The sequence below is a fragment of the Mus pahari genome, chromosome X, assembly GCF_900095145.1.
Source record: "Mus pahari chromosome X, PAHARI_EIJ_v1.1, whole genome shotgun sequence".
Taxonomy (NCBI): Eukaryota; Metazoa; Chordata; class Mammalia; order Rodentia; family Muridae; genus Mus; species Mus pahari.
The window spans coordinates 56,736,683-56,746,163 of record NC_034613.1 but is presented as its reverse complement, the minus strand read 5'-3'; the positions used below and the strand labels follow the sequence as shown (position 1 = coordinate 56,746,163).

Here is a 9,481-nt window from a genome sequence, read left to right as displayed (position 1 = left end):
AAAATAACTAAACAAAAGGTATAAGTCTTCAATATTCACGTTCTAGGAGTTCCAGGAAAGTCAGGGTTACACAGAGATATCTCCTTTACCTGCTCTTGGAACCCTTTTCATCCTACCTGGTTACATTGCCCAATTTTGATATGAGGATTTGGGTCTAGTATTATTGTATCTTGTTATGCTGAGTTCAGTTGATATCCCTGGTTGTCCTGCTCTTTTCTGAAGGGAAACCAAGAAGCAGTAGATTTAGAGGAGAGGGAAGGAGTTTGGGTGGGTAGAGGTAGGGTATTGGGAGGAATGGAGGGAGAATCGGCTACAATCTGGATGTATTCTGTGAGAGAATAAAAAAAAAGAAAATAGACAAACAAGTCATGTCTATAGAAAGAACAATAATATAAATATGCTATTAATTTATATGTCAGAGAATATGTTCATGAAATATAAAATTCTAAATGTTCAATTATTTCATTTTAGATGTATGAGTGCAATCATGTTTACTTTGGCTTATTTTCTTCCAATAAACCTCTATTGATATTGTTCATCTTATAACAGGATCTTAAGATTCAGTGTTAGAAGATATACCTCTAAAATAAGTTTTTTAAAGAATTAATAGTTTCATGGAAGTGTAAGTCAAATAAACTCTTTCCTCTCCCAAGTATTGCTTACCATGCCATTTACCCTTGGCAATTTTAACACTAAGATAGCCTCAGTAGTTCGAAATCTTTAGGTGTTTAACTATGTAACTCATGTTATCACAGAATATAAAGAAGTACTACAAATAATTTCTAAGCCTCTATTTGAACTTGAATTAATACTGTCAAAAAAAGTCTGTTTATCCAAATGCATTTTAACTTGCTCATTTTATTTTCATATGTGTACAATTTTATTTCATAGACATTGGGTTTACAATAATATGGGATATGTAGTGGACACAAAAATATTGGTGGTTAAAGAACCATATGATGCAACTTGAAAATTGTAGGAAATCACAAAAGGAGTATAAAGACAAATTAAATAGTGTTACAAGTATTTTTAAAAATGGCAAGTACTATCCCTTTAGAATCTTGGAGCAAGTTATAGGGAATTTCAGTAAACAAAACTTATTCTTGTCTAAACACTCCATTACTGTGTTGACTTTATTCCTTGCTGGTCAAAATCATTTATTAATTTTTTAATGTGAACCAGCTTGTTGTAAAGAAACACACATCTATTTTTTTCTTTACAAAATTTAGGATTAAGCTGACGCAATTTCTGATATTCTACTGAGATTTTTTTAGTAATATCTTGGTATTCTTTTGATCCTGGGGAAAATCCCTTCCTTTCTGAATCTAGGTCAATGATTGGTGTACATGAAATCTGTATCTTGTCATACATGGCCTGATATTCACTATAATCTGCCCAGAATTCCTTCTCATAACACTGACGTTGGTCAGAGGAAACTATAACGGTATAATTAGACAAATACTCTGGAGTTCCAGATGTAGTGCCGAGCCTTCCAGAATCAGCAAAAGCCATTTTAATTTCTTTGTTGGAATTTGACTTCATAGTTTCATCTTGTTTATTAAAATCAATCTTCGGTTTCTCCTTCATGCTGGTAATGTAAATTGGGATGGTTGTTTTTCGCTTTGCAAATGCACATTTGAACTTCTCAGGCATGAAATGCTGCATCATATCTATTGGCTTTGAATGCTTTTTTTGAGCAGAAGTACAGGATGAGGTTTCTGAAGATGTGCATTTATTCATTTCCTTTTCAACCGTGCTGCCATCATGGTGGACCCTGTCACATGGGTGTCTACTCTCAGATCTTTGTGGAGCACTGTGAACATTACGATTGGATTTCCTGAGCTGTGGTGAATTCGAAATTGGCAGGTGAGAGGTAGGCAGTGGCAAAGGGATATATTTGGTAGTAGCTGCAGAACACTGCAGATTCACTGACTTCTCACTGTTTCCATGGCTTTTCGATGCTAATGACACAGCAGATTTAGGGGAACAGAGTCCTCCTTTATTTTTAATTAAAGTGTCAATACCAGATAAATGGAGAAAGTGATCCTTTGAGGATGATGTATCATCTGTTTTAGAAACTACAGATGCTTCTTTGCTATAGGTGGCCTTGGTGGCATTGTGAAATGGATGCAGTTTCCTGGAAAGCACCAAATCCAGTGACTGCTTGTCTTCCTTATTATAACCGGGCCAATCTCTCTGGACCTCTTTGAAGATACTATCTTTTAAAGTATAAGACAAAGTAGTGGCATTCAAATTAGCCACCTGCAGAAGAATTTTTCCAAGAAAACTGGTGTCATTTATTTTGATACCGTCCTTTTGCAGTTGAACGAGAAGTTCCGATTTCTTGTAGTCTTTCAGTGCCAGTAAATGAATTACCCGATCCCTAAATGACCTCATATGGACACCATAGATCATCCTTGACTTTCGGATGGCATGTGCAGGATTGTGGGGGGTTGTTCTTTTCCCCTCGGGTGCTTGATCAGGAACAAAATGAGGTACTTTTTGTGCTGGCTTTTTTTTCTGTGCATAGGATTTTTTAATATTCTTCCATGCATTGCGGGATTTCTCTTCTGCTTCTGTCATTTTCTCTGGAGTCATCTGAACAGAGCTGCCAGCTCTACTCACTGTCATTTTGTCTTGAATTGATTGTAGGCAGTTGAATTGTGCGCGGGAGTTTGACATATTTGGTTGGGGATTCCCAATTTTCTCTTGTTGGCTATCATTACTCATATTAGATAATTGAAAGTTAAATGTTTTTATGTCTGTAGATGAATGGTTTGGTGTGATTTTGTTAAGCTGTTGAAATCCTTGGAACTGCGATGCTTGAGAAGGGGATGGATGCTTACTGTTCTGATATATGGGACTCGCCTTGAAGATTGGTCTTGAAATCCCTGTAGGCAGCCTACTGACATTGACTAGCCCTGGGTCTCTGTTGTCTGCATCCTTCACAGGCATCTGTCCTTCTGGGTGTACAATTTTTCCTGTTGCTCTGCCTGCAAAGGCAGTCAAATGGTCATATCTGTAAAGATTAAAGTTTGAAAGAAAAATGATTTTAGTCTCCTTAGCATATATAAACTATTATTACTTTTATTTATAAAAATCTACTAACAGAAGACTTTTATTGTATTTGAACAAATAAGAGAAATAGCTGACTGAGGAAAATTTGGAGAAGGTAAAATTGGTTGTAAAAATCTTTGATTTAACTTTCATCTTTATAGCCTTTCTTCAGGTGATTCTCTTAGCTCAAACTGAAAATTATATGTTATTCTCTGAGTTCTATATGTAAAATTCAAGTAAAGGTTCTTGATAGTGCAATCAAGAGCATCTACAGATTTTTGGAAACCATAGGAAAAGGTTTCTCTGTAACATGATTAAATCAATTTTATGCTACACTTAGTCTGTCTTGCAAGAAACCTTTTGAGAATTTTGTGGGATTGGAGCTTAGACTATTCACAGGAACTAATCTAAGACTGTAAAATTTGTATTATTAATAACAGATAAAAATAATTTAGAGGTGCTTATTTTTAATTCTTAATTCCCCATCACTAGTAAAGGGGATTGTTTTGCTTCATAATTGTTCTTCTATCAGTCTTTTACTTAATATACTGGCTAGTTTTGTGTCAACTTGACACAGCTAGAGTTATCACAGAGAAAGGAGCTTCAGTTGGAGAAATGCCTCCATGAGATCCAGCTGTAAGGCATTTTCTCAATTAGTGATCAAGGGGGGAGGTCCCCTTGTGGGTGGTGCCATCTCTGGGCTGGTAGTCTTGGGTTCTGTTATAGAGCAGGCTGAGCAAGTCAAGCAAGCAAGAAAGCCAGTAAAGATCATCCCTCCATGGCCTCTGCATCAGCTCCTGATTGCTGGCCTGCTTGAGTTCCAGTCCTGACTTCCTTGGTGATGAACAGCAGTATGGAAGTGTAAGCTGAATAAACCCTCTCCTCCCCAACTAGCTTCTTGGTCATGATGTTTGGGCAGGAATAGAAACCCTGACTAAGACAAATTGGTACCAGCATAGTGGGATATTCCTTTGACAACATGACCATGTTTGGGGGGAGGACTGTGGAAAGACTTTGGAATTTTGGGATAGAAGATCCATTCGGTGTTAAGAGCTCTGTTGAATGTTGTGTAGGAGCTTGGAAGATAATGTTGAAAACAGTGCTGGAGATGGAGGCCTGGCTTGTAAAATTTCAGAGGGAAAATTAAAGACTTTTCAGGGCCATTGCTATTTTGGATTGTGAAGATTCTGTGGTTCTGGTTAGCTGGGGCTGAAGAATCAGCTGTGATTAACAAGATACCAGAACCACTAAAATGAAACCTTTTCCTTACTGGGACTATTGATGCTGCTTAGCTGGAGATAAGAAATTTGCAGTGATTAAGAAGAGACCAGCATCACTGAGGTGACATCTTCTGGGNAGTGTTTTCTGAGAGCACAGAGGCTGTGTTCCAGAGATGGCCAAGGTTGTACCTTGTGCTGTGACTGGATTTGGTAATGTGTAAGAGTTACTTGGGTGGTACTTGTTTGAAGGCATGAAGGGGTCATGCAGAGCAACTGGGGCCATCGAAGAACTGTGAGAGGCCATGGAAGGCCATTGGTGAAGGTAAAGCCTCAGTTGCAATTGATGGCCCAGGACTGAAGGGGTCATGCAAAGGTGTTGAGGCTTGACATCATGAAGAGAGCCTATGAGAGGCTATTGTTGAAGCCAAGTTACAGTGGAAGAAAGCAGTGTTTTGGAAATCCCAGTACCGTGAGATGACCACCAAGAACAGCAGCAGCAGTGAAGTACAAGCAGCTGAAACTGAAGCCGAGAAGACAAGGTGTGTGCTACAAAGGGCATGGCTGGAGAAGTGACCCAAGCCCTTGGAGGAGCCCAGAAGATCGTGAGTTGGATCCCAGACATTGGACGGTTGGAGATTGATTTTTGCTTTTGATTGTGACTGTGCCCTGATAATTTTCCCTCTTTGGGGAAGTTTTTTAGTGAAACCCACAGTTAAGAGACTTTGAGTTTTAAAGTACTTTGTATTTTAACAGATAAGGGATATTTTTAAGGGATTGAACTTTTAATATGTAAAGACTGTGGGACTTTTAAAGTCATTTAAGATCTTGGGGATGAATAAGAACTAAGGGTTGAGGCTTACTAATGATGTGTTTGTGTGTCAATTTGACAAGGGNTCAATTGTATTGGCTAGTTTTGTGTCAACTTGACACAGCTGGAGTTATCACAGAGAAAGGAGGTTCAGTTGAGGAAATGCCTTCATGAGATCCAGCTATAAGGCATTTTCTCAATTAGCGATCAAGGAGGGAGGTCCCCTTGTGGGTGGTGCCATCTCTGGGCTGGTAGTCTTGGGTTTTATAAGAGGGCAAGCTGAGCAAGCCAGTGGAAGCAAGCCAGTAAAGAACATCCCTCCATGGCCTCTGCATCAGCTCCTGCTCCCTGACCTGCTTGAGTTCCAGTCCTGACTTCCTTGGTGATGAACAGCAGTATGGAAGTGTAAGTTGAATAAACACTCTCCTCCCCAACTTGCTTCTTGGTCATGATGTTTGTGCAGGAATAGAAACCCTCACTAAGACACTTAATATCCCTTTTTCTCACTTACATTTTTTTCCATTATCCTTTCTTCTTTATTTAGAGTCTTTATAAAACCATTCTACTTAAGATAGTGTCCTAACACTCACAATCACTGCAGAACTCTCTTTCAATTGTCTTATACAGAGCACATTTACTACCTGGAATGAGATTACATTTGGTCTTTTGTTTCATGTAAGTTAATTTGGCCATGGCATGAATTTAATAAGGGATTGGGTTTTTTCATTATTTACATTGCTTTGACTCTAGTAGCTAGAGTTATCTCTCAAATACATAAGAAGTCAGTACTTTAACAAATTAATATTTCAATTATATTTACTGTTAAGTCTCACTCTTGATAAGTATAGTCTGCTAAGTTCCTGTCCAGTATTAGAAATCTAGTTCAAAGCTAAGTTCATTTGTAAGCTCTATCACTCATTAAAAAGAATAATTTCCTTCATTATTATCCCAAAGAATCTTACACAAATTTTATTAACTGTAATACAAATTAACCTTTAGAACCATAGAAACTAATTTATGGACAATTTTATTTACCTTTGTCATTTTTGTTCCTAATATATACTATTTAAGAAATAGATGCATAGGAATAGTAATTTTTAAATTACTATTTAAAAGTCAAAAGAATGACTAGCAGTACTTTATGCATTTCTTAAGCCAAAGTTATAGTGCTACCATATCAAGAAGTATATGAGTATATTAATGTCAGAGAAATGTTTCATTCCTCTTTAATATTTTCCATGCTCCTATAATTTTAAAGTACACCTCTATAAAATAAGAGAATGAAATAACTGATGCAAAGGTAACATAAAACCAATGCAATGCAGAAGTAAACGCAGCAATATCATATCTTGGTGCATTCATGAATGCTATTTTATAAAGATCCTTAGTAAATATACACAGAAATAAGATATATTCCCTATCTTTATATCTACAATCTTTTACATATTAAAAAATTCAACAAGGATTTTATTTAAGTCTACCAAAACTATTCTAAGAAGAATTAAAAGAATTTGCAAATGATAATGAGAATGGAGAGTTTGTTTACCTAATAATAGAATATGAAACAGCAATAATAAGGAAAGTGAGGAACTAGCAGAAGGTCTAGACAAATAGATGACAATGTGCAAAGTAACAAAACCTACTAGAGGATAAAGAAAACTATTATGTGGATACATGCTAGACTGTTATAGAAGCATCACAATATACAACTTGTCAAAATTATAGTAAAGATATTCCATCAAAATTTTCCTTTATAATATGGGTATATTCTGTATATATCATAAGTAAACATAAAATTAAATTACATGACAACAAAGGACTATATTTCAAAGTATGAAGTAATTATGTAAAATATATATCTTGGTACATAAAATTGTTTCTCATATAGTGAATACTCAAGTTTCATTTCATCAACCATCAAAACTTGCTACCAAAGTATAAAAAGACAAAGAATGACAAGAGTTATATAACATAATTTTGAGTGAAGAACTGACCTGATTGCATGAACCTTAATGCAAATTTGTTCAAATTATTGAACTTATTTCTAATAAACTCTCCATTAATCTAGTGACTAAAATATTGTTGCAGGAATGGTGGAGCCACCTCTGTGTAAACACTGGGGGCTGCACAGAGGCAAATCATCTCCTGCAGGAGGACCCAATTGAGGACTGCCTGAGAGACCAAGGATTGCTGATACAGACAATATCAGCCAATCAGGAACTGCTATTTAAAAGAAATGCTTTCTTAGGATTAATAGGGGTGTGGGTGGAGAGTATTAAAGGAGCTAACAGCAGTGTCAGAGAGCTTGCTGGGGCTTTTCTCACCTATTTCTGGAAGTTGACTCAGCAACACCTCAACTCTAACTCCCAAGGGCAGGTAGGGTCAGGCAGCAAGTAGTCCAGGGCATAGGCAATAAAACATATTTTAAAATATGTAAAATTTTGTTATTTTTGAAGAGGTCTACTTTGCCACATTGTTACTAGTACATTAAATGCTTATCTTAGAAGGGATTGTGAGGGCAAATAAGAATAACATATAAAATGCTGCCACCCACATGTTTGAAGGACCTTGAACAATTTTTCCTCCAACATCACATGATAGTTTTGTCTGGATACCATTTGGTGTCTGATAAGAAGTTACTTTCTGATTCACAGGTTGTATCTTGATAGTTTGTGCTGTTATGTCAAAAGTGCATAAATATCTGTTTGGCGCTCCATTTATAAGAACACTAATATAACTTATGAGAAATCACTGTGTTCTGTAACATTGAGAATGATGAATCTTTATTAATCAATCCAACTCATGTACTATGAAACATGTATACCAACTTTTGTACAACACTAGCTCCCAGTTTGATAGTGTCTCAAAACATAGCTTTGATCACTATAGATAGCCTGTGTAAACTAACAATATCATTGATACCCAAACTTTGAGCAATTTTATGTGTTAAAGAAGGAGACATTTATAGGAGGTGTCTTAGATCTCACTGGTATCTATTATACAGCACATGTTCTGTTTTCAGAGTCAAACAAAGAAGGAACTTCGTAAACACAAATTCAAATCACTGTTGTTGCTTTTCAACACCTGTGAGATCCAGCCAAATTTAGAAATAGGTCTACACTTTTCTTACCTGTCCATTGTTTTTGGTCACCATCTAGGTTATGAGCTTTCTGGAGCAGTATATTCTCTGTGATGTGCCTTCACACTGCACTTAATGTCCTTTGCTGTGTAACTAACAACATATTAGTGCTTCTAGAACTCTGACACCACAATCACTAATCTCCTCTAACATTCTCTATCTTAAAGTAAAACTTCAATTTCCTTAAGAATATTACTTTCCTACAGCCCTGTCAAATCAGTATTTTGGTTGCTGTTCTAAGGTTTTAATTATATTTTATATGTATAGGTGCTTGCATACATGCTGCCCAGAATATAGAGTTGGATTTCCCAGAACTGAAGTTGTTGGTTGTTGGGAGCCACAGTTTTGGTCTAGAGAATTGAACTGGAATCCTCTAGAAGATCTTGTTTTCTTAACCTCTCAGCCATCATTCCAACTCTTTATGGATTTTTGTTTTATTTTAAGGGTCTTTATAAATCAAGGTGGATATCTTAATTAGAACTGCTATACCAATAATAGACTAGGTGGTTTATAAATAATAAAAAAAAATATGAATCCAAGAATGAATAGAAGTCCAGCCCCAAAGACTCTATGTTGTTCTTTCCCTTTGGCAGTTTGGTGCCTGTGACCTGGCTTTGAAAGTTGATCTATGATCACTGCTATCTCCACAGCAACTCAGTGCCTTGATTTAATTCCAGAGAATCCTCTAGGCTGAAATAGTCTACTTAGAGTTAATTCTACCAGTCTGTGGCTCTTGCTCACACTATGCATTGAACTAACTAAATGTACTGGTTAGTTTTTATTGTCACCTTGATGCAAGACCTAGGAAGACGGAAAGTCAATTGAAGAATTGCCTGAATCAGATTTCCCAATGGATACAACTATAGGGCATTTTCTTGATTATTAACTGATGTAAGAGTACCCAGGACAATCTTGTTGGTACATTCTCAGTCAGATTTCTTATACAGCTCAGGCTTACGTATAAAAGAAATCTGACTGAGCATGAGCCTAAAGAATCAGTTGTTAGGCAGCTTTCTTCTGTAGTTCTTGCTTCCAGGCTCATGCATTGAGTTGCTATCCCAGCTTACCTCAATGGTGTATTGTGATCTTAAACTACATGAACCTATCCCTCCCATACTTCTATTAGAATAGTTTATAAGAGTTGCAGAAAAATAAACTAGAACAGAAAATTAATGCTAGAAAAAGTGGGATGTTGCTGTGTTGCTGTGATGAACTTGTCCAAGTTGTTTTGGGAAGAATGTTGGCAACAATAATTTT

The 9,481-nt window shown here is 36.5% G+C and overlaps 1 protein-coding gene across 1 annotated transcript; it reads right to left on the bottom strand.

The window, feature by feature from the left end:
* Positions 1-1,119: 1,119 nt before the first annotated feature.
* LOC110314333 (RNA polymerase II elongation factor ELL2-like) lies at positions 1,120-8,223 on the bottom strand. Its single transcript, XM_021188750.1, has 2 exons — positions 8,216-8,223; positions 1,120-3,019 (listed from the first exon to the last, which is right to left on the bottom strand). Exons 1-2 carry the CDS (start codon positions 8,221-8,223, stop codon positions 1,120-1,122), a joined length of 1,908 nt encoding a protein of 635 aa, XP_021044409.1.
* Between the last annotated feature and the right edge of the window lie 1,258 nt (positions 8,224-9,481).